Source organism: Felis catus, chromosome F1, assembly GCF_018350175.1.
Source record: "Felis catus isolate Fca126 chromosome F1, F.catus_Fca126_mat1.0, whole genome shotgun sequence".
Classification (NCBI taxonomy): Eukaryota; Metazoa; Chordata; class Mammalia; order Carnivora; family Felidae; genus Felis; species Felis catus.
In genome coordinates this window covers 7,844,868-7,871,272 of record NC_058384.1, presented here as the reverse complement: position 1 = coordinate 7,871,272, position 26,405 = coordinate 7,844,868, and the positions used below count along the sequence as shown (strand labels likewise).

The 26,405-nt window shown below is 38.2% G+C and overlaps 1 protein-coding gene across 5 annotated transcripts in view; it reads left to right on the top strand.

Moving 5' to 3' along the window:
* Positions 1-26,405, top strand: part of WDR64 (WD repeat domain 64) — a 152,057-nt gene that overhangs the window by 109,813 nt on the left and 15,839 nt on the right. For all 5 annotated transcript variants that reach the window (XM_045049232.1, XM_045049233.1, XM_003999137.5 and 2 more), the window contains 9 exons: positions 2,418-2,593; positions 4,211-4,384; positions 10,231-10,361; positions 12,925-13,026; positions 14,071-14,140; positions 15,753-15,789; positions 16,339-16,478; positions 18,601-18,706; positions 23,687-23,745. In XM_045049232.1, the coding sequence (XP_044905167.1) occupies positions 2,418-2,593; positions 4,211-4,384; positions 10,231-10,361; positions 12,925-13,026; positions 14,071-14,140; positions 15,753-15,789; positions 16,339-16,478; positions 18,601-18,706; positions 23,687-23,745 (995 nt within the window). The remainder of the gene's footprint in view (positions 1-2,417; positions 2,594-4,210; positions 4,385-10,230; positions 10,362-12,924; positions 13,027-14,070; positions 14,141-15,752; positions 15,790-16,338; positions 16,479-18,600; positions 18,707-23,686; positions 23,746-26,405) is intronic.

Below are 26,405 nucleotides of genomic sequence, written 5' to 3'. Positions count from 1 at the left end.
ACTTGTTGATATGTCTAAGCTCTTACACCAGGTCACACTTGAGAGGATGTCATTCTCCAGTGGTATTAGGTCGCTTGCTGCTCCTTGTGTTATCTATCAAGCATTGTGTAAAACCTTCTGGAACTAAGCACTCCAGCTGCCTCACCTATCATGTCACCTGGGCCTGACCTCCCACAACAGAACTACTTCATCTAGACCATATGGTCAACTTGTATGCACTACTCATGGTTTATTTATTCTAGAGATATGTTTGCCAAAGAAATTCTTGCTTGTAAGCCTGTTGGTGGGGATGTGTGTACATGCTGATGTGAAAGTCTGATTTTTTTTTAAATTTTTTTTTTCCAACGTTTATTTATTTTTGGGACAGAGAGAGACACAGCATGAACGGGGGAGGGGCAGAGAGAGAGGGAGACACAGAATCGGAAACAGGCTCCAGGCTTTGAGCCATCAGCCCAGAGCCCGACGCGGGGCTCGAACTCACGGACTGCGAGATCGTGACCTGGCTGAAGTCGGACACTTAACCGACTGTACCACCCAGGCGCCCCGAAAGTCTGATTTTTTAAAGTGTGACAGACAATACACATGAAATAAAATCATGAATGCTAAGTGCTGGGGTGTGAATTGGTGCAACTGCTCTGCATGTGGACAATTCTTAAGAAAACAGCCTTTCTGCTCTATAAGCACACTCTACATACATATGAAAATTAGTTAAAATAGAAATTCTGAGCAATGTACACAACTATTATCAGGCATATGCATTAGCAATTCATACAGATGACTAAGATAGTATTACTTTTGGACAAGCAAGTCACATTTCATTGTTAGTGCTAGGGTGGAGATTTTCTTCAAACTTGGACAGTTTGTCCTCCGCAGAGGTAATTGACAAAGGTGCAGAGACATTCTAGGACACCCTGGGAAGCAGGATTCTTCGGGTCTCAGAACAGCTCTGCTCACAAGCCATCAGGTCCCCCTCATTCCCACCGACCCACACACCTAAGCTGAGCAGTACCTCTCCTGGCTCTCTATGTCCCCATCAGATCTGACTGCCAAAGTTCCAAAGTAGCAGGAAATCTGGGCCATGAGACGGTAGTCCACATATCCAGGACTGAATGGAAGCATTCCTTCTTTCATTTGTTTGCACGACTGTGTTCCTCCAACACCATAAAGTCCTTGAGGGCAGGAACGATGCCCGTTCACTTTTCATTCCCAGCTACTCGCACAGTGCTGAGTATATAGGGAGAATTTAGTCAGCGTTTAATGATGCTGTTAGTGAGTAAACAAATGGCAGGAGTTGTGAGTGTTGCTGATAGAGAGTACCTGGCATAAAGGGAGTGAAAGAACACAGTGAGAACATTCCGGATGTCCAGCAAGAGTAAAGCTGGGAAATAAGAAGCAGGGGACAGGGTGGGATTAGGGTGACACGAGGGGAGGAAAGTGACGTGAGGGGCTGTCCCCTGGATTCTAAACCTGAGCTGACCCCTAGAAAAGCCTACATGAGACGATTCCTACATGGAGTGATGACCTAGCAGCAAACATTCAACAGCCACGCAGTGAATCAAGCCTCCTGGCCCCTCATCAAGTTCCCCTAAATCAATTGACCCAAGTTAATGGCAAAGAAAATATGATTTCAGATGTAAAAAGAAACTCAGCACCCCTTTTGCATTTCCTTCCCATGTGACCAATGAAACAACTCAAAGCTTGATAGATTCCTACCTGCTGGAATTCTCTTAAATATTTTATTACCTAGTAAGAGCTAAATTCTTCAAACATGTCAGCTCCTTAGGAAATGTGACATTATTGGACTGATCTTTCACTACAGCTGACTACTGTGACATAATATTAGATAAATAGGAAGATATTGGAGGGTATTTAGTGAACTGGAGGACATTGGAAGAGTCAGGGCGGAAAGATCTACTTCATACAGAAAGCTCAGCTAGGAGAGTTTGAGTGTTTCAAAAAACCTGTCACAAATTTCAAAACATTGCCTAGTCCTGCTAATTTGTATTAGCCTGTGACAAATAAAGGCATACAGAGATTCATTTTTTGCACAGCAAGGCTAGGGAGACTCACATGTCATAGTAGGAAATAAACATAGGATAAATGGTTGGCAGAAAGCTTTCAATTAGATCAATTTCTTAAAGTGTATTTATTTATTTTGAGAGACAGGGAGAGAGCATGTGTGAGTGGGGAGGAGCAGAGAGAAAGGGAGAGAAAGGATCCCAAGCAGACTGTTGGCACAGAGCTCTACGCAGGGCTGGATCCCATGAACCCTGAGATCATGACCTAAGCCCAAATCATGAGTTGGACGTTTAACCATCTGATCCACCCAGGCACTCCTAGATCAGTTTTGTCTGAGATAAAAGCCAAGCTTTCTATAAATTATTTTTATCTACATAGTTTTTTTCCTGTGTGCTCAGGAACAATTAAAATCTGGGACTTTGGCAGCGGGCAGGAGATGAAAATGTTGCCTGAAGGGAAAGACTGGAAGGAGGAAGAGCACTGGCTACGGCGCCTGATTTTCCTGAAAGCTCAGGAAAAACACCAGTACTTGATCCTCACCTTGGAGCACAACGGGAAGATCAAAATGATCCAGGTTTGCAATCCCAGTTTTATATTGGTACCCTATGTGCTCTTCTTGGGGAAATCAACGGAGTCCATGGATGATCCCCATTTCACGCCTCTCTCACCAGTCATCTGAGGATAACATTTCTCCACGAGTCTTCCTAGGAGGCTCCCAATTAAGAGCATCCTTGTCCAGGTCCAAGCAAAGAACAAAAAAGAATAGCTGATCAGCGACAGCACCTCGCCCAGCCAACATTTGCTGAAGGATTAGTTAGGAGCCCCTGGAGCAGGTATCAGAAAGGTGAAACTGACCCACAGCTGCCACCTCAGACATTTGTTTATACCCTCGTCCGGGGATAATTCCCTGGCGGAACTGCTCCCCAGCAGTCTCGGTGTAAGGGAGCAATGATTCCCCTGTGTTCTCAGAACTCATAATGCATTCAGCGATGCTCAAGTCACTTTTTCAGTTTGTCACCGAAATTGCTTTGTTTACTTTGAGGTTAACGATGCAATCTGCTCAGGGCCATTTCGGGAGGATTGAGGTAGGCTAATTTATTTTTTCTGCGAGTCTATTACCACCTAAGAATGCTAATGCCTTCTTCATATTTAAAATGAAGGCTAGATCATTTATCCTGGCTACTGAGTGGATCTCTCTCTGCCTGGAACTCGAGGACTCATTGAATTTATTACTCCCCTTCTGAAAGCTAAAATCAGAAAAAAAAAATCTTAAATTAGGGAAGCAATCATGAAATTTCAGCATTGATTAAGGTGACTGATGTCCCTGCTGCTTGAAAAAAGGAGTGAAAAACATCCCTGATGCAATATACTCTTCCCATGTTGTCTGAGCAATCCAGATAGCACCGTAGAAAGGAATGTTTTAGTTATTATACACTCTACCACATGACAACATACTGATTTCCCTTCTTTCAATTAGTGCAACTGGCCACCAGTATGCTTTTCCTAATATACAGTGTCTATTATAAACAAGCCTTTTTTAACCATTCCAAAAAAAAAAAAAAAAAAAAAAAAGCCTGGTGCTGTCCCCAAGTCAAAATTGGTTCTGGTTTTATTGCAGCATTGTTCATTTTGATTATTCTGGTTCTTCATGTTTCAAAAATCCAGAGACTGAGCTTGATGAAGACTGAAAACCTCTCTTATTCATATTTGTATTCCTGCTCTGCCCCAAGCAGGTGCTGATTAAGGATTGAGAGAATGAAGAAATATAAGAAACCTTTTATAAGATATGTAATAATTTGTACAAATCTCAAAAATATGACGTTAAGTGAAGAAATTTAAAGAATTCATACAGTTTGACAGCATTTATAGATAGGCATAAAGAAATATCATTATATATGTACACATATATATGTACAATAATATGTAATATATGTATATGCAGAATGCACATATAAGTTTATGTAGAAATATTAAAACTTCCATAACTAACACTGTATTCAGGTTACTAATTACCTCTGGAGAAGGAAGAAGAAACAGGACTATATTAAAGAGATCTAGACAGGATTTAAGATTTGATAAAGCCAGATGGGGGGTACATCATTGTATGTTCTATTTTTCCTATACCTTTAAAACAGCTCAAAATAAAACAGTGAATTGAATTTTTCATATACTCACTGTATTTCTATTGAAGGGTAAGGAAGATGATATGTGCCTTATGGTAATATGGGAGCTGCCCAATGTGATGCCTATGCTACAAAGTGGGATTCACACTGTGCATCTGAGGACATCCCCTCAAAATAGGAGCATGACTATTCCTTTCCCACATGTCGAGTTGATAGAGAAAAACTTTTCTCAACGTGCTAATGTAAGTTTCATTTCTTTCCTTTTATCATGGAAAATTATAAACATACAAAAGTAGAACAATACATTGAATTTCTTTTTTTTTTAATTTTTTTTTTAACGTTTATTTATTTTTGAGACAGAGAGAGACAGAGCATGAATGGGGGAGGGTCAGAGAGAGAGGGAGACACAGAATCCGAAACAGGCTCCAGGCTCTGAGCAGTCAGCACAGAGCCTGACGCGGGGCTTGAACTCACCGCAAGATCACGACCTGAGCCGAAGTCGGACGCTTAACCGACTGAGCCACCAGGCGCCCCACATTGAACTTCTATGTACTAACATGCAGCTTCAGGAATTATGTGTACATGGCCAAACATTCCTTTTTATTCCTACCACTTCCCACAACCACCACAAAAGAATTATTTTGAAGCAAATCCCAGACATTAGGTCATTTCATCCCTAAATATTTCAGTATATATCTCTACATGATCATGACTCAAAAAATGGAAGGACATGGTTATTTTTAAGATATCTTCTAAAATAATTTTTAAGAAGTCCTTAATATCATCAAATATTTACACAGTGCTCAAATTTCCTAGATTGCCTCATTTTTTTTTTATGGCTTACAAGATTCAAATAAGGTCCATTTGTTGCAGTTAGTTGATAAGTGTCTTAAATCTCTTTTAATCTATAAACATATTTCCATTTCTCTTTTTCCTTTGCAATTTATCTACTGAAGATAGTAAGAGTTGGTGCCATAGTTTCCCATTTTCTGGATTTTGCTGATTGCACCCCTGGTGTAATTTAAGGAGTTCTGTCTGTACTTCCTCCAATCTGGCTTCATTGCATGAGCTTTGATTTTTTTTTTAATTTTTTAATGTTTACTTATTTTTGAGAGAGAGAGGCAGAGCATGAGAGGGGGAGGTGCAGAGAGAGAGAGAGGGAGGCACAGAATCCAAAGCAGGCTCCAGGCTCTGAGCTATCAGCACAGAGCTTGAGGTGGGACTCGAACTCACAAACCGTGAGATTATGACCTGAGTCAAAGTCGAACGCCCAACCAACTGAGCCACCCAGGTGCCCCTGATTTTTTTTTTTAATTAGATTCGATAGATTCTGTCATATACTTCCATTAGGATTCACAAAATGGTTGCTTTAAAAAAATAATTAGTTAATTTAAAATCTCTAAGAAAGTATTTTTGTGAGGCACTTGTATCTACTCAGTATGGCAGGAGCACGCGATCATTCCTGAGGGGTAGAGTGCATGACATGTTTCAGGCTGAAGAACACAGAAATAAGGAAGCTGCCCCTGTTCCCATAAGGATTCAGATCGATTGATTTTCTTGAGACTTTATCAATCTTATTTGCTAACTCTAATATTAGCTCAAGCCATTTATACTTTCCAGTTTTTACAAGGATAAGTGGTCAGATGCTAAAGAATGCAAGAAACTGAAAATTATAGAGGGAGCAATTGAAGAAAGCCTTAAGGTTTTACCGCTGTCATTAGTGAAACAAACATAATTTAAGAGAGAATAATATAGCTTGTTTTAAAGAATTTGGAAACTGGGGCGCCTGGGTGGCTCAGTCAGTTTAGCGTCCCACTTTGGCTCAGGTCATGATCTCATGGTTCATGAGTTCAAGCCCCATGTTGGGCTCTGTGCTGACAGCTCAGAGCCTGGAGCCTGCTTCGGATTCTGTGTCTCCCTCTCTCCCTGCCCCTCCCCCTCTCATTCTCTGTCTTTCTCTCTCTCTCTCTCAAAAATAAATAAACATTAGGAAAATTTTTTTTTAAGAATTTGGAAACTATTATTTCATCCTACATGGAGAGATATTGTATTATTTTCCCTCAAATTTAAATGTTAGTTCAGCTCTACAATTCCAATTCCATTCTTGTTAGTTTAAATGATAAGTAGGTTTCATAGTTTGCTAAAGGACTTGAAATCAAAATATACAGTGACTGTCTCAGGATAACATTACCACATAATGTGTGCCAAAGCTGGAAGAACAGAATGCATCTCCTCAAACACTCATTCTAGTCCCTTTCTTCCAGCTCCACACAATTAGAAACACTAGGTTCAGTTTTATGTTCCTTGTTTGGAGCTAATAAAAGCTGAACAATGATTAATGCACAGTGAACTAGACCTGATGCAATTGGCAAGTTATTACATGGGTAATGAAAAACGCTTGCTTTGGAAAAAATGAGAAAAACTTCTGGAATACATTATTGAAGTATAATGAAGGTACCTTTATGGTTATAATAAAAATGTAAATTATCTCTGATTTTGAGCCCTTATGTTTTGTATTTATCATAATTAGCATTTATGGCGCTTCTTTTTTGCAACACATTTTGAAATTACTTTATAGATGGAAAGTTTGCAAAAGTCACTTAGGGAAAAAAACTTGGGTTGCGCGTGGAAATTATCTTTCTCTAAAACTCTTCCATTTATGAAGGACTATTTATTGAATACCTACTTTGTATCATGCATTGTTGTTAGCACCAGGATTAACAGGTTGGTGGAGTTTGGTACCTATACCTACTGCACTCTGGCAGCACAGCAGAGAGCTGGGAGGATTAGGTCAGGGGAGTTTCCTAAAAACAATTGCGGAATAGGTCTGAAAGAATTACTAAGATGTAGCTTGGCCCAGATAGGGTATCTAAAAGTTTCCAGCAGGAGTTGAGAAGACAAAGGGAATGCCGAGTGGAGGAGATAAAATGAAAAATGTCACAAAAGTAAGAAATTGCATGGTTTGTGAGGAATAACTGCAGGTACCTCAGTGTGACTGAAAGAAGACAGGGAGTGAGAGAAGATGGTGATGGATAGATAGGTAGGGGCTAGATCATGCTCATGGTGTTAAGGTACTTGAATATTGTATAAGAAATAGCCATTGAAGGGCTTTAAATGAGAAATGAAATGATCAAATTTGTGGGTAGCACCTTTGATGCTGCTTTGATGACAGTTTATGGTTTTCCTTTTTAAGTTTATTTATTTATGGGGGGGGAGGGGCAGAGAGAGATGGAGACAGAGAGAATCCCAAGCAGGCTCCACACTGTCAGTGCAGAGCCCAACACAGGGCTCAGTCCCACGAACTGTGACATTATGACCTGAGCCGAAATCAGGAGTCAGACATTTAACCAACTGGGTCACCCAGGCACCCTTTGATGACAGTTTTGAATGGGACATGACTGCAGGCAGAAGATTCAGGCAATAGGCCACTGTTTTTGGTGAAGGAGATAAGGCCATGATAGGATGGGGGAAGGAGAGGTTTCAAACAATCTTTAGGTGGCAAATGTAGCAGAACATGGACTTCATTAATTAGTGATTGATGTTATGTAGTTGGGAGAGGAGGGTCCTGACAGAAAGGAAGGAATCAAGGACAGCATGGAGCTTCCTACTCGAAAGATGGACTGGGGGGGTGCTACCCAGTGAGCTGTAGAATGGAGTGAAGTAACATACTTGAAGGAGGTGAGAAATTATGCCTGTTGAGATACCTGTAACATTTCTAAGTAATTAAATATGTAACCCCAAAGCTTATGGGAGGGGACTGAAAAGATCATTAGAACACTGAAATTGGAACAATTATTAAAACATAGATGATGAGATTGCCCAGAGGAGTTGGAAAAAAGAAAAAGCCAATGCGCTAGAGCTAAACCCTCAACATATTAATATTTAACAGGTTGGTAGAGTAAGAGGTACCAAGTAGGAAACAGAAAAGGAAGGGTTGTCAGACCCAGCAAAATGAGGAGCCTTATGTCAAAGATGTCAAGAGAGTAAGAAGTTTTAGGAAGGAGAGAGCAATTGAGAGTGACAAGAATAATACACCTATAATCTTTTTTTTTTTAATTTGAGTATAGCTGACACACAATGTTACATTAGTTTCAGGTGCACAACTTAATGATTTGACAGGTTTATACATGATGCTGTTTTCACCACAATGTAGCTACCAACTGTCCCATTACATTGCTATTACAATATCATCCACTGTATCCTTATGCTGTGACTTACTCATTCCATAACTGGAAGCCTATATCTTCTACTCCCCTTCACCCATTTTGCCCAGTGTCCCACCCCCTTCCTTTCTGACAACCATCAGTTTGCTCTTTGTATTTGTAGGTTCAATTCTGCTTTCTGTTTATTAGTTTGTTTTATTTTTTTAGATTCCACTTATGAATGAAATCATATAGTATTTGTCTTTCTTAGTCTGACTTATTTCACCTAGAATAATACCTTCTAGGTTCATGTATTTTATCTCAAATGGCATGATCTCATCCCCTATTTCAATTTTAATTTGAGTATAGTTAACATATAGTGTTATATTAGTTTCAGGTGTACAATACATTGATTCAACAATTCCATACATCACCCAGTGCTCATCACCAGTGCAATCCTTAATCTCCACCACCTGTCTCACCCATTCACCCACCCACCTCCGCTCTGGTGACCAGCAGTGTGTTCTCTATAGTTAAGAGTCTGTTTATTGGTTTCTCTCTCTCTCTCTCTCTCTCTCTCTCTCTCTTCCTCTTTGCTTGTTCATTTTCTTAAATTCCACATAAGAAATCATATGGTATTTGTCTTTCTCTGACTGACTTATTTAGCTTGGCATTATATTGTCTAGCTCCATCCATGTCATTGCAAATGGCAAGATTTCATCCTTTTTTATGACTGTGTAATATTCTTCTGTGTGTGTGTGTGTGTGTGTGTGTGTGTGTGTGTGCGCGCGTGCACGAGCACTCATGCATGCACACAGGTACACATATGTATGTATACACCACATCCTCCTTATCTATTTGTCTCTTGATGGATATTTAGGTTGCTTCTATATCTAGGATATTGTAAATAATGCTTCAATAAGCATATGAGGTGCATATATCTTTTCAAATTAGTGTTTTTATTTGGTGTGAGGGGGTAAATACCCAGTAGTGGAATTATTGGACCATATGGTATTTCAATTTTTAATTTTTTGAGGAACCTCCATACTATTTTCCAAAGTGGCTGCTCCACTTTATATTCCCATCAATAGGGCATGAGGATCCCTTTTTCTCCACATCATCACCAACATTTATTTGTTTCTTGTCATTTTGATTTTAGCCATTCTAACTGGTGTGGAGCAATATCTCATTATGGTTTTGGTTTGCATCTCCCTGATAAGTGATGTTGAGCATCTTTTCCTGTGCCTGTTGGCCATCTGTATAATAGACCTCTACTTTATTTAGATGTCACTCTTCTATGTTCCTAGAAAGTCTTATACATGCCTCCAATACAGCACTTTTAAATTGTACAGGGCTTTATCTTAATACTTTCATGATATGATAAGTTTTGTCCAGGTCACAGACATTCTGTTTGACTTTGTATTTCAGGAACTTAACAGCAGGTGTCCAACAAATAGTTGAAGCAACAATTGAAGAGTGCCAAATAGCACTGGCAATAGAGAGTGCTTAGTGATAAATAGAAAAAGTTTTCATAGAGAAGTATGGAGCAGAAGCCAAACAGTGAGTGAAGGGAAAGTCTTAGGGAGGATCAGCCAATATAGACTATTTTTAAGAAGACTGAAGGAAAGAGAAGGAAGGCAAGGGAATCTAATGGTTGGTATGCCAGGGAAGAATAAGTCAAGGCTGGGAAGAAGGAGCCAGTAGTTGAGGAGTATATTTTGTTGTTTTAATGAGTTCAACTAGTTAAAACAAACAAACAAACAAACAAAAAAAACTTTAATGCAAAATTAAATCTATTTTACTAAATTTCATGCTCTAAATTTTAAAAAATCATAATGAGACATTTTGTTTTAATGATAGAATAACAAACTGTACACATAGCATTTCTGCTGTGGTTAGATACTGTGTTCATTATGGTCCATAAGTCTTTTTGCTTCCTTCTTCAGAATCCTGCCATCAGTATGGAAGTGAACTGCATTGATTTATTGCAAGTAGAAGGATATAATTTGATAGTTGCTGGAACCTTAAATGGTGTGATTATCTTATGGAATTTTGTAAACTCCACTGTCAAAGAAGTGTAAGTTGCATCTTTAAACAATATAAAAGCTGTACTGCAAAAGAGCCAAAATAACATTCAATACTTTTTTATTTTTTAAATTTTTTAATGTTTCTTTATTTTGAGGGGGGAAGGCAGAGAAAGAGGGGGGCACAGAATCTGAAGCAAGATCCAGACTCTGAGCCTTCAGCATTGAGCCCGATGCAGTGCTCAAACTCATGAACTGTGAGATCATGACCTGAGCCAAAGTTGGGCACTTCACCAACTGAGCCACCCGGGCGCCCCACATTCAACACGTTTTTAAAAACAGTAAATCAGTGGTATAACAGCCACTCAAGAGAGGCTTTTCTGGAAGTTACATTCATGAAATTTGTTCTGCATGTCCAAATCCCAGAGTAATAATAGGAATAATAAAAGGAAATAATAATAATAATAATAAAAGGAAACTTAAGTATTCATATTCCCAAGTCCCTTGACTTTCACTCTTTTCCCTCTAGTACATGCTTTCATGTGTGATCCTGTCCTAATTTATAACCTACACAAAAAGTTAAAATATGTATATATTTTAAATTTTTGTAATGTTTATTTTCGAGAGAAGACAGAGAGAGACAGAGTGTGAGCGGGGGAGGGGCAGAGAGAGGGAGACACAGAATCCGAAGCAGGCTCCAGGCTCCGAGCTGTCAGCACAGAACCTGATGTGGGGCTTGAACCCATAAAACCACAAGATCATGACATGAGCTGAAGTTGGACACTTAACCGACTGAGCCACCCAGGCACCCCTAAAATATATGTTTTAAACGCTAATGTCCCTAAAGCTTTAAACACACATATCTGGTGATGACCATCTGGGTCACCAGCAACACCCTGAAAGACCAAAACTGTGTCCCAGTCTTCCCCTCTCCCATGCATCTCCTTTTCCTGTATTCCCAGTGATACCACCATCTGCTCAGTCACCAAAGTCAAATGGTGAGTAGCATTCTACATGGGTTTTCTTTTTATTCACCACTGCAACGTGTGCAGTGCATTATAGGTTAATGCTAACAAGGGGGTGGCATATGCAATTAAATAAATAGATCTCAACCAACCAGATATGCCCTGCACCATAGCCAAAAGCTTTACCCTCTCCCTGCTATTCATTTCTAAATATTCTTACCATTGTCTGTAAAGGAAGTAATGTAACATTGGATTATTTGCTACGGATAGGTTGTAAATAACAAACTCTCCCCAGTTCTGTAATTGGGCCATAAGCAAGGGCCATGTGTAAACATCCTGTATCAAGGGAACTTGCAGTGTTGTACCTTGAGGTACAAAGTGGTCAAGAACCTTAGTGAATGAATAAAAATAACATCAAGTCTATCTAAGCATTCAGAGGAAGGAGAGAGGGGGAAGAGCATTAGAAAGGACAAGAGGAAAGAGGAAAACAAGAAGAAACCTCTGCTTCTCTATTTACAGTGCCTTAAACACTCCTGGTCCATCTGGACCCCAGACCCCTTTCCAGTGTAAGTCTGAGCCTTTACCGTTAACCAACGTTTGAGGGGACATAGTCCTCTCTTGTTTGGATCCTGGATTTGTTCTCCTTTGAACCATTCGTTGGCTTCTCCCTCTGTACCTCAGCCAGTGTTCTCTTGGGTCCTGCCCTAGAATTCCTGTCACCCTCCTGTTCCTTCCTTTCAACACTTGCCCTTGGGCTTTCTCATGACTGTAGACTTGTCACTTGATACCCATATCAATATGCACTGTGTAGTTCTTCAGCCTCTTATTAAAGCAGTTCTCATGCTGTGTCAGCTTGTGCGTGACTCACTACAAATGGAAAGCAGAGAGACTGTAGTCCTGCTTCCACAGCATCAGGAGGGAAGCTCTCCTGAGAATATTCCCAACTTGAAGGAGGAGATGCTCCTTGTTGAAGTGCTAGTATTTTGCAAAGCGATGCAAGTGAATCCAGCACTCAGTCAGAGGAAAGTAACGGTATGGTGAGCCATACATCATGTTCCCTTCCCATGAGAAGATGATTATACACAAGTAAGTGACTTAGAATCACTTTAGTATTTTGCAAAACATACAATTTAGTACAGAACTGTCTAATGTAACTTGGGTCCAGCTTTCAAAAGGCTCTAAAGTTGAAAGTGGTTTCCATATTCATGGCGGAAGCCATCTCTACCTCTGCTCAAATTTGCCTAAGATCCCTTCACCAGTCGGGAGACCTGGCCTTTCTCTTCCTGTTCAAAGTCTCATGCTTTTTGGGGGGGCCCAAACTGGAAATTTGCCACTCCACTTACTCAGAGTAGAATTCTATTCTTCAAACTTTCTGAAACTTCCAGGAGGTTATATGCAAGTCCACTTTGACGTATTAGTAGAAGGCTAGACCTGCTAATTGGATTAAAAGACTTTTAAACACTGAGTTGGTCGTGTGGTTACACAGGGCTTTATTAAGGGAGATCGGTTCCAACTCTACCCCTCTAGGTTTCCTCTCATGTTCAGTGATACCAGCATTGCAGGAATTGATTAGCTCTTCATGGGATGTATAAGTAATGCAAGTTGCCTAACTTGTAAATGTTTATCATGTAAATGTATGCTTCACTCCCAGGTACAGACCTGAAAATTGCTTCAAGGTGGACCCTGACTTGGATCCCAAACGCTTTAGAATCAATGACATACTGTTCCTCTTTCGACCCCCTGAATGTGCAAGGTAACTCAGTACTTACTGATGAATAAATACTGTCTGGGACTTATGCGGGTGATGTAAAAAGAGTTCTCCTTATCCCAGCCCTAAGGAAGGTACAACTGAGGGAAGACATAAATTGGGAATGCTACTTGGCTTAAGCTTTCTTCCCTGCTACTATCTTTTGTAGGTAGGTGCTTCTCTGGGATCTGATCTGCTGTGTGGGGTTCTCATTTCCCCTACCATGTCAGCCTCACAGCAATCTCTACACCAGTAGAAGAGGTAGAAAATGCCCATTTGACCACACTTGTGGCCAAAATAAGGAAGGACTTGCAGGGCAAATTTAAACCTATAGCAGAAGGTTTCATATGACATCTGCTAAAACTGAGCCATCTCCATTCATTTCTGAGGGGGAAGGACATTGTTTTCTAAATATTTAAGAAAAACTACTTTTTCTGTCTAGATGCACTTCAGAGTTCTGATTTTCAGGCAACATGTAATGGGAAAGGAAATGAGAAAGCAAAGGCTTCCGTGTTGGTTCTGAGTCACCCAACAGTGAGCAAGAATGCACCACCTTCCCTACCCCGTGACTTGAAATTGCCTTAACTGAGACTACTTTGAAGACCTGTTCCATATCAGTGCCCTCACTGGAACCTAAGTCACTTTCCAGTTCATTCCAGCAGAGCACGGCCGAGACAACCAGGCTAGAACTGGGAATTGCAGAGCAGAGCAGGGGTTAGCCGGGCCCACCCCCCAACTCTGCTCCTGCCATTTCAGTGTCAGCTCCTGGGAATACATCTAGCCCTGAGCAGTGGTACAGGGCACATTTTTATTTCCCAGACCCAGGCAACATTAAATCTTAATTACTGAGGCTCCCCAACAGCATCTACCAAAACCAGACAGATGAACATTTGTAACCCAAGATAGAAAGTATGATTTGTTTCTTGAGTGGCTCAGTATCCATAGATGATGAGAGAAGTAACCTATTGAAATTAAAGCAGAGAAGAGCACACTTTGTGTAGGATAGAATATCTTAACTTTCCTTCCTTGGGCTATTCCCTCTTCCTGTAGGAGATCAAGTCAGGATTCTGTGTGCTCCTCATCACAATGTGATTCTAGTAAAGGTCCACAGAGTAGCAAGGTAAGCAACAAATAGAAAGAGTGTGTCTTCCTGTTATATCCAATGTTGGTTTAGAAATAGTGATTGGCCCCACTTGAGATGCTCTTTTGAGAGAAGGTCAAGGTGGAAAAACTCTGTATGTACATGCATGTGTAAAATCTTTTTTTTGGTATTTTCAAGGTTTTCATATCTGAAAATAAACCATACATATAAATAAAATATATGACATATGCTATCTTTACATTTCTGAAATAATAAATCAATTTTAGACAACCTCTTTTGCTAAAAAGTATTACATACATTACGCAGGGAAGAGACGACACACAGAGTAATACTGTAGTTTTCAAACTCTGTTCTCAGTCCATAGATTTGGCACATTACATCTCTAGTAGGATTTTGTTTTATTTTGTTTGAATAGTTTTTATGTTTATTTATTTTTTGAGAGAGAGAGAGAGAGAGTTGGGGACGGGCAGAGAGACAGGGAGACAGAGAATCCAAAGCAGACTCCAGGTTCTGAGCTGTCAGCAGAGCCTGACCTGATGGGCTCGAATTCATGAACCATGAGATCATGACCTGACCCGAAGTTGGATGCTTAACGAACTGAGCCACCCAGGCTCCCCTCTAGTAGGATTTTGCTTTAAAGGAAACTTTTCCCTGGAAAAATTATTTTAAAATGACTAGCATGATGAAAAGAATAAACTCACAAGGATGCAAGAGTCAGACAGACTTGTACTTCAATCAGGTGCTCTGATTAGCTTTAGAGACATCACCTAATCTCTGAGTTTTGTTTCTTTATCAAGTAAAGTCTAATTCACATGGTTGCTAATAGAACTGGAGATCATGTACACCAAGAACATGGCATGAATTACACACATAATTACTCTCATTGTTATGTCCTCCCTAAGCCACTAGAATGTTGTGTTACAGACACCATATTTATGAACATGACAATCTCTGCAATATACTTTTTAAAATAATTAATTCAAAAACAACTTCAGGGGTGCTTGGGATAGCTCAGTCAGTTGAGTGTCAGACTCTTGATTTTGGCTCAGGTCATGACCCCTGAGTTGTGGAATCAAGCCCCACATTGGGCTCTGCACTTAGCATGCAGCCTGCTTAAGATTCTCTCTCTTTCTCTCTGCCCCTCTCCCCCACTCTCTCTCCTTCTCTCTCTCTGAAATGAAAAAATAAAATAAAATAAAAACTTCAAAAAGAATGCTGAGAAATGTAAAATTAACAGAGAACAAACTGATGGTTGCCAGGGGGAGAGGATGAGGGATGGGCAAAATAGGTGCAGCGGAGGGGGAGTTACAGGCTTCCAGTTATGGGGTAAATAAATCCCAAGAAAAAAGATATAGATAGAGCATAGAGAATGTCGTCGGTACAGTAACAGCATTCTATGGGGACAGATGGTAGCTACACTTGTGGTGAGCATGGCATAACTTAAAGACCTACCCAATTGCTGTGTTGTAACTTAAAACTAATGTAACGATGTAACATTGTGTGTCAGCTATACTCAAATGTTTAAAAATTAAAAAAAGTGTGAATGCACCTGAAGAATCTAACTCATCCAGTACATCTCATTTCCTTACAATGTCACGGAAATGCTTTCTCTTTTTCTCCCCTAATTCAGGGGAGCAAACAGAGCATACATGACACTGAGGTTAAACGTAAGTATGAGATCACCTCTCTTTCTTGTAACAATTTCTTGTTCTAGAATAGTCTTATGAATATACATTATATCCTTTCTGTGGCTAAATGTTAAGGAGCTGGTATAAGATTCAGTAGTCTAAGAGGCAGAATTTCCATTATGGTGATGCTGTTTTAAATACTAATTCTAGATTTTTAAAAATCCAATGCATTACTGAGCTTCTTAGTCTTGAGTCTGTTTTCCTAAAACTTATACTAGATTCATAAGCCATTTGGGATGTGTAAGACTTACACTGGGTATATATCTAGTTTTAGCTGTTATATACAACGTGGAGGCTTTTGTAATAAGATGAAAAATAATTTCTTCCCCCCAGTGATCTAGGATTCTATTTGTTAATGCTTTTTTTGTTCTCTGCCCTGAGTGAAGTTATCTGAGGTTGAGAAAAATATTCTAGGGAAAAGAATGAGTTGTCTTACTACTTTCCTACCTGGCTACTCTTTTATGTTCTACAAAATTTGTAATTCCAAGTATTGCAAACACCCATGGTAGCTCGTTAACTTTCCTGTAGGTGAACAAACTGATGTCACAATGGGAGAGCAACATCCAGGGGACAAAAAACATCCTGGAGGCACCAATTTAATAGAAGCTCAGCCCCCTATCATTGTCAGTGCTCATGAGGATGGACATCTTCGTTTGTGGACTATGGAGGTGATGGGACCCATTGTTTACCTGGAACAGCAGAGAATGAGAAAGATAAAAGTATTATGGAATGAATCCTAGCCTTCTAAGGTTCCAGAGAACATCCAATTCTAGTATTTTTCAACCTTCTAACAAATTGTGGTTCCTCAGCCTTCTCACTGAAAGTGCGACTCAAACATTACAATAGGACAGTTCTGTAACTCGGGTCAAATGATCAAAACTCCTAAGTTAACTATTTCAAATCTTTCTTTTCTTTAAATTGAGCTATGAGTACATGCCACTAACTATTTCATTGGATATTTAAATAACATTAGAGGATATTAATGATGTATTACAGTAAAAGAATATAAGAACACTCAAATATTGAGTATGTATAAATTTTTAGTTATCTAAACTATTGGAAGAAGTTATTACATTGTACTGAGTGTCCTTAAGTATTTTACAATGAAAAAATAGCTTTTATTTCCCAGAAGATTTTAAATGACTTGGAGGGGAGGGTGGCAGAGTTTAAAACTAGGAAGACAGAAATGATGGAAGGAAGGATCTTGATGGAAGGTGCTGATAACAATGAAATCAGTAGAGAGGCAAGAAATCACTAGAGAGGCAAGTGAGAAAAGAGCCACCATTTTGTATGGCAGATAGTGAGACCCAGTGACACAGAATAGCGCAGGCATCTGCTGGGTAAAACGTCCAGGTCTGTCAATAGATCTTAGCGTGTAAGTGGGAAAATCTTGGTTTGAAAATACAAACTTTTTGAAACAATTTTTAAATTTCATTTTAGAGAGAGAGGGAGACAGAGCAAGTGGGGGAGGGGGAGGAGGTAGAGGGAGAGAGCGAGAATCCTAAGCAGGCTCACATCCAGCACTGAGCCTGATGTGGGGCTCGATCTCACGACTGTGAGATTATGACCTGAGCTGAAATCAAGAGTTGGTCACCACCCAGGCCCCCCAAAAATACAAACTATCATTAACAACTTTTCCTGAGAGTATCTTGGTATTGGAGCAATGCCTTTTTTTTTTTTTTCTGATAGAGAAATAAGAGTGACAGAAGGAAGATTATACCCAAATAAATCTCAGGAAATGATTAGCAGACTCAAATTCTCTCTTCTTTTTTTTAATGTTTATTTATTTATTTATTTATTTTGATGAGTGGGGGGAGCACAAGCAGGGGAGGGGCAGAGAGAGGGAGAGAGAAAGAATCCCAAGCAGGCTCTATGCTGTCAGTGCAGAGCCCCATGTAGGGCTGGATCCCAGGAACCATGAGATCATGACTTGAACCAAAATCAAGAGTCAGATGCTTAACCAACTGAGCCACCCAGGTGCCCTATCAAATTCTCTGTTCTGGGGTGCCTGGGTGGCTCAGTCGGTTGAGCATCTGACTGGCTCAGGTCATGATCTCGCAGTTGGCAAGTTCGAGCCCCTCGTAGGGCTCAGTGCTGACAGCTCAGAGCCTGGAGCCTGCTTCAGATTCTCTCTCTCTCTCTCTCTCTCTCTCTCTCTCTCTCTCTCTCTCTGCCCCTTCCCTGCTCATACTCTGTCTCTCTGTGTCTCAAAAATAAAATTAAAATTAAAAAAATTTTAAATCTCTCTTCTGAAGCAGGGCTGTTTATTGTCTAAGTGAGGCAGTGCTTGTGGAAAATCCTTCCTGGTGCTGACTTATCCTAAGCACTGAAAAATAATCTGCTGAATTTGAATCTCCTACAATCTCTTTATCTTGCACCAATTTTCAAAATAGATATGTCTGAAAACGTAAGTGCAATATTACTGGTTGAGATACACTTAAACAAGTGAGATACACTTAAACCTGAAAAGAACGTTTGTTTAGAAGGGGAATATGTACATGGAAAAGAGGTCTGAGGAAGTTCATGGAAAGGGTCATGGAAGTGCAAGAAACAACCCCCAAGAATAGAAGTGGTCTGTAATAATCAGAGTTTAGATGCTCTTAATAGTTGTTACAGCTTTATGAATATTTAATTTCAAGGAAATAAGTCCCTTCAGATAGTTTCAAATTGTTTTTATTACAAAGAAGAGAATCATGTTGCAGTAGTAGAGATGATTTTTTAGATGGATTATTTATAGAGAAATTCAACTCTGAGATTAATATTTTATAGAATTTATTATACTTTATTCAGGGAAAGCTACTGAAGGATATGCTGCCTTTCACAAAACATTCTGCCATTTCTCTGACATCGCTGTATACTGATCCATGTACCAGGATACTTCTGACTGGAAATGTGGGTAAGTCATGCTTAGGTAGTCGTCTACAGGTTGCTCCATAACCACATGACATAAAGATGGAGGTAGGAAAATACATGACATTTGTTGAGACAAAAGAAAGAAAAAGAAGGATGCTGAAGCAGGAGAGAGTGTTATGAATAGCATGCTGAATAAATAGAATAATGAATGAATAGAGCAATGAATAGAACCTATTCCATTCTGAGGTCTTTACTTAGAGCGAGACAATCTAATTTTTCCCATCTTTAAATGGGGTACACAGTTAAGCCTCCGACATTGGCTCAGGTCATGATCTCACCATTCGTGAGTTCGAGCCCCACGTCAGGCTCTGTGCTGACGGCTCAGAGCCTGGAGCCTGCTTTGGGTTCTGTGTCTCCCTCTCTCTGCCCCTTCCGTGCTGATGCTGTCTCTCTCTGTCTTTCAAAAATAAATAAGCATTGAAAAAAAATTTTTTTAATGGGGTACAGAACTACCTACCTGTTCTCTTACCTTACATATTGGGAAGAATGTAAAGTTTTCATTTTCCATCTTGAATAGATTATGTTGTATTTATCTCATAAAGGGAGTAACAGCATTAATTAGGAAGGAGAGGGATTCTTTGCTCTCATTAGGGGATTTTGTATTGATTGTTAGAACTCATACAGTTGGTCTTTATTCTTTGATGTAACAAAATTCTTTTTTCTAATGCTTTATTTCCTTTCTTTCATCTTTTTAATTAATCATGAATTATCTTTCTTTTCATCTACTTTAAAAGATTATGTGAGTGTGTGAATGAGCATTCCTAGTGTAAAAACATTTTTAAGTTTTAGTAGTGTTCACTTTTAACTTTTTCCAAAAAACAGACAAAACTAATCAGTTTGTTAGAATTTAGACTGAAACAGCATCTTTTCAGTTAAACAAAAGCTTAGCCCACTTTACTCTTGCTTTTCTTCCACACCCACCCCTTCACTTATCATTTGCTACTGTAACCTTGATATTTGCATTCGGGTACTGCTATTACATTCATATTTAAATTTTAGGGGCACCTGGTGGCTCAGTAGGTTGAGCCTCCGACTTAGGCTCAGGTCATGATCTTGTGGGTTTGAGCCTTGCGTTGGGCTCTGTGCTGACAGCTAGGAGCCTGGAGCCTGCTTCAGATTCTATGTCTCCTTCTCTCACCTCCCTCCCCTGCTTGTGCTCTCTCTCTGTATCTCAAAAACAAATAAATGTTAAACAAAAAGTAATAATATTTAAATTTTACATCTTTTCTTGAAAGAACATTGTTCTCATTTCAAAACTTACTTTATGGATCAGTTTGTACCATCAATTATTTCAGTCTTCCGGAGATTATACAAAATTTTCAATTTTAATGAAGTACAGTTTACCAATGGTTTCGTTCACAGATTGTGCCTTTGATGTTGTTTTTAAAAAGTCATTGCCAAACCCAAGGTTTAGATTTTCTTCCAGTTTTATAGTTTTGCATGTTACGCTCAGAGTTGTTTTGATCTGGGTTTTTTGGCTTTTAGAATTTGGTGGGAAAAGTGTAACGTGCATTTCCAAATTGAGAGTTTTTGTCATGAATGGGTATTGAATTTTGTCAACTGCTTTTTCTGCATCTATTGTGATCATGTGATTTTTTCTTCTTTAGCCTGTTGATAGGATGGATTACATGAAATGATCTTCAAATGCTGACCATTGTGTATAATTCTTTTAATATGCTTATATTGTGATGGGGATTTTTGCATCTATATTCATTATGTTCATAACAGCTATTGGTTTATAGTTTTCTCATAATATCTTTGGGTTTGGTATTAGGGTGTGCTGGCCTCATTGAACAAGTTAGAAAGTATTCCCTTTTACTTTTATATTCTGGAAGAGTTTGTACATAATTGGTAAGGTTTCTTATTTAAATGTGTGATAGAATTCACCATTAAACTCATTTTGACGCAGTGGTTTCTGTTTGGGAAGATTATTAATTAATTTCCTTAATAATATAGACCTGGGGTGCCTGGGTGGCTCAGTCAGTTGAGCGTCCTACTCTTGATTTCAGCTGAGATCATGATCTCACAGTTCGGTTCATGGGCCCATACTGGGCACCACACTGACAGCAAGAAATTTGCTTGGGATTCTCTGACCCTCTCCCTCTGACTCCCTACCCCATCCATAAATAAATAAACATTTTTTAAAAATAATACAAGCCTATTCATATTATCTGTTTCTTCTTGGGTGAGTTTTGACAGATTGTGTCTTTCAAGGAATCAGTCCATTTTATCCAGGTTATTAAATTTGTGGGCATGGAATTCATAATATTCCTTTGTATCCTTTTAATTCCCATGAGATCTTTTTTTCTTAGTTAGCCCGGATAGAAGTTTATCAATTTTGTTGATCTTTTTAAAGAACCAGCTTTTGGTTTTGTTGATTTTTTTCTACTGAGTTCCTATTTTTAGTTTCATTGATTTCCGTTCTGATTTTTACTTCATTTTTTCTGCTTACTTTGGTGGGTTTTTTTTTTTTTATCTCATTCTAAAAGAGAAGTTTAGATTATAGATCTTCCTTTTGTTTCTAATATGTGCATGTAAATTGCCCTGTGAGCACTGCTTTTGCTGCTTCCCTCTAATTTTGGTGTCATATTTTCATTTTTATTTAGTTCAAAATATTTAAAACTTTCTCTTGAGATTTTTTTCTATGATCTATTATTTAGAAGTATGTTGTCTCATCTCTAATTATTTTGGGATTTTCCGGCTCCCTTTCTCTTATTGATTTCCAATTTCATTCCATTGTAGTCTGGGGACATACACTATATGATTTCTCTTATTTCAAATTGGTTAAGATATAATTTATTGCCCAGAATTTGGTCTATCTTGGTGAATGATAGCTTGAGATTAATATGGGTTTTGCTGTGTTTGGATGCAGTAGTCTATAGATATCAATTATATCTAGTTGACTGATGGTGTGATTAAGTTCAACTATGTCCTTACTGATTTTCTGCCCCCTGGGTCTGTCCATTTCTGATAGATGGGTGTGAAGTTTCCAACTATAACAGTGTATTATCTATTTCTCCTTGCAATTCTATCAGTTTTCAGCTGCATATCTTGATACTGTGATGTTAGGCACATACATGTTTTTCTTTTAATTTTTAATGTTTATTTTTGAGAGAGAGAGAGTGGGGGAGGGGCAGAGAGAGAGAGAGAGAGACAGAATCCAAAGCAGGCTCCAGGCTCTGAGTTGCCAGCACAGAGCCTGATGCAGGGTTCAAACTTACCAACCGCGAGATCATGACCTGAACCAAAGTCCGATGCGTAACTGACTGAGCCACCCAGGTGCCCCGGCACGTACATGTTAAGGATAGTTATGTCTTCTTGGAGATTTGCCCCGTTATCATTATGTAATGCCTTTCTTTATCCCTAATAATTTTTCTTACTCCGAAGTCTTCTCTGAAACATAGATGTTCTTCCTTTCTTTTGATTCGCATTAACATGGTAAGTCGTTCTCTATCCCTTTACTTTTGGTCTACATGTATCTTTATATATAATGTGGATTTCTTGTAAGCAACATATAATTGGGTGTTGTTTTTTAATCCATTCTGACAATCTCAGTCTTTTAAGTGGTTTACTTAGACTGTTGACATCTAAAGTGATTTTTGATCTAGATCTACCATATTTCTTATTGTGTTCTATTTATTCCTCGTTTTTGTTCTTATTTTTGTCTTTCACTCTTTTTCTGCCTTTTGTGGTTTGAAGTGACCTTTCATATTATTCTACTTTCTCTTAGCATATCAATTATGTATCTTTGTAAAATTTTTTTAATGGTTTCCCTAGAGTTTGCAATATACATCTACAACTAATTCATGTCCACTTTCAAACAAGTCTACACCACCTCCCTGGTAATATGAGTACCTTATAATAACAAAATATTCCTAATTTCTTCCTTGTGTCACTACTGTCACTCAGCTCAAGTACCTATAAGTTACAACTGTCAAATACATTGTTGCTATTATTGCTTTAAATAAATTGCTTTTACTTTATCTTCATTTATTCCTTCTCTTATGCTCTTCTTTTCTTTGTATAAATCTGAACTTCTTACCTGTATCATTTTCCTTCTCTCTTAAGAACTTCTTTTAATACTTCTTGCAAGGCAAGTTTACTAGCAACAAATTGTCTCCGGTTTTGTTTGTCTGGGAAAGTCACCTTTCCCCTTCACTTTTGAAGGACAGTTTCACAAGGGACATAATGCTAGGTTGATGGTTTTTCTCTCAACACTTAAATATTTCATTCCATTCTCTTCTAACTTTCATGGTTTCTGAGAAGTTAGATGTAATTCTTATATTGTTCCTTTATAGATAAGATATTCCCCCCTCTGGTTTCTTTCAAGATTTTTTTTCTTTCTGCAGTTTGAATATGCCTAGATGTAGTCCTTTTTGCTTTTTTAAATAATTTTTAGTGTTTATTTATTTTTTGAGACAGACAGACAGACAGACATGTGCGGGGGAGGGGCAGAGAGAGAGTGAGACACAGAATCCAAAGCAGGCTCCAGGTTCTGATCCAGATTCAGCACAGAGCCCGATGTGGGGCTTGAACTCACAAACTGCGAGATCATGACCTGAGCCAAAGTCAGACATTTAACCAACTGAGCCACTCAGGCACCCTGTTGCTTTTTTTTTAAATCTAGTTTTGTAACTATCATGTGGATTGTAGGATGATTATCTCTCTAATGGTTTGGATTCCATTTGGTAGTGTTGTATTCATTTCTATTTCATCTACCCTGACATCTAGAGGAAATTTGACTTTGAGCATACATGGCAACAGTAAGTCACAATGAGGTTGCCATATATCAGAATTCCTACGTATAAGTGATATAATTTTTTTCTTTCATTTCTGGTTTTTCAGATTCTATTTTATTTACCATTATAAGTGTCTAAGTCAAATTAATTTGGCGGGCTGGATAGTATTTGCTTAGACAAAAAGGATATCTAACTAAAGATTCCAATGCTTACATTTTCTACAGAAGGACATGTTATCCTTTGCAGCATTAGTTCCTTCCTGGATCCACCTCACAATGAAAAGGTAGGAACTTTAGTTTTAGTTTAATTCATGAACCAGAAACTGACCATTTTTCTGTGCTAGGTACCACAAAAGATAGAAATGCAAGCCAAGACTTCCTACTCTGGAGTCATATATAATACTATTGAATCTTAACAGTATTTTATCTTGATGGGCACTGAGAAATGTATACAGTTGTTGAATCATTATATGGTACACTTGAAACTAACATAACAGTCTATGTTAATTATACTTGAAATAAAAAGAAGAAAAAAGAAACAAGCTACATGCCAAATAATAATGGTTTACTGGTGAAAAGAAAGAATGAGTGAGTGAGTGAGTGAGTGATCTAGCCACTGGCCGCATTACATCATCTTCATGTTTTGATTTATTTGAGAGAATCTATGTAGAAACCCAGAGCTTAAAAAAGTTCACAAATCATCTAGTCCTCCACAGTCAGTTTTTATATCTGACATAACTTTACAGAAAGAGATACTATTAAGAGACTCTTAAAAACTGAGAACAAACTGAGGGTTGATGGGGGGTGGGAGGGACGGGAGGGTGGGCGATGGGTATTGAGGAGGGCACCTTTTGGGATGAGCACTGGGTGTTGTATGGAAACCAATTTGACAATAAACTTCATATATTGAATTAAAAAAAAGAAAACGAAAAAAATAAATAAATAAACATTAAAAAAAAAAACAACAGAAAGAGATGCTATAACTTTTCCTTACAGGCCTAATCTAGTGCCCAACCACTGGGGATGAAAAATACAGCATAGGGAATATAGTCAATAACACTGCAATAACATGTTAGCATGCTATCATGGTGAGCACTGAGTAATATACAGTATGTTGTCCACTTGAAACTAACATAACATTACATGCCACTATACTTGAATTTAAAAAAAAGAAACACTTCCTCACATCTAGTCTAAATCTTCCTTGTGATTCAAACATATTTTATGCTCTTTTTAGAGTGAATGCAATGTAAATGTCACCATCCTTATTTAAAACCACCTGAATATGAACTTTTTGTGTCAATGTGGATAAACAAATATACCTACATCTATTATAAAGACTCAACTTGACTAATCAAAAGTTACAGCAAGGAAGCACTATTTTACCATAGACTTATTTCTCTTTAAGGTCATATTTTAATCTAAAACGTAAATAAATAGTATTTCTTTTACTGTTATTTTCCTATGGTTACATAGATTAAGATTGGATTCCTTGCAGAGTGTCACAGAATGGTACTGTTTCAAACCTTATTTCAGTTGATCCATAGAATTTTCTTTTTGTTTCCAAGAACCAATGATGGTTTTCTAATGTTCAGATGTTTATTTTTCCTATGATTATCTCCACTTTGCAGAGGGGAAATCAGAGACTGTCTTGCCTTAAGTCCATGTAGACAGTTAATGACTAAGTCAGGACTAGAGCCAGGCTTCTTGTCCTCAAGTCCAGTGTTTTTTCCATATATAACACTCACTGCTATCAAATAGAAAACAATGTTCAAACAACTTGTGAAGCACAAAGTTTCACTTATCAACAGCTATAAATGGTCTGAAATCAAGTCATGTTGTGAGCAGAACAAAAACAAATGACATGCTTGAACCATATATAAGTGGACAGTTATCTGTTTTCCCTTAATTTTGATGATTATCATATATTGTTATTAATTTTAAGGCACAAAAGTATGACCCAAAAAGCTTACAGTTGTGCAAATGAACTTTCTATAAACTGGGAAACAAGACCTTATAAAATTTAGAGAAAATCTTAAAAACAAAGTTATAAAATAATATTGAATTAAACTATCAGTGGAATTTATTTTAAAGCATTTTCACCAATTTATAAAAGCAAAGAATTTATTTTGATAACTTATTTGAAATTACTCCATATTCAATGTCATTTCAACCTTTTTCTGTATTTGGGCAATGTATTTTTTCCACTTTGTACATGGCTGCCTATATATAACAGAATCCCATTATAAGATGCCTCATTATTACACAGATTAATATATATCATGAATTAAATCAGGTTCAGTTATAGATTACAACTAGTTACAATAAACACCTAATATGTCAGTGCATACATCAGATGTTAATCTGCTTCTCTTGCAACATTACTATTAAAAAGATGCTCTATATAATATAGATATTCTAAGAGATAGGATAGTCAAAACCTGTCCACAGGAAGAGAAATCATACATATGATAATATACACTTGTCTACAAAAAAAAAAAAAAAAGTCTTAGAGCAATGTTTTTCTAAATACAGGTTATAACCCACTAGCGGGTTATAAAACCAGTGTAATGAGTGGTGACCAGTATTTTAATTTAAAAGGGGAATAAAATGCAATAGAATAGAATAGATGATATCAGTGTGCATTGCACATAGTAAGGTTAAGTATCTGAAATTTGTCCGGTATGCATGTGCAGATATTGTATCTGTTGACATCTGTAAAATGTCTTTCTTACTATAGATATGGCCCATAGTAGAGAAACACTTGCCTAAGTGAATCCAATCCCAAAGAATAGAGAAAGAACCCTTGGATGACAAGCTATTATTGAATAACTATGAGACAATAAGAAGTAAGAGAATGCAGATTTCACCCTGGTTGTCTAAGAACAACTAGAGGGGATTGAGTCAGAAGGTCAATAAATTTAGGAGGAATTGTGTCTGAACT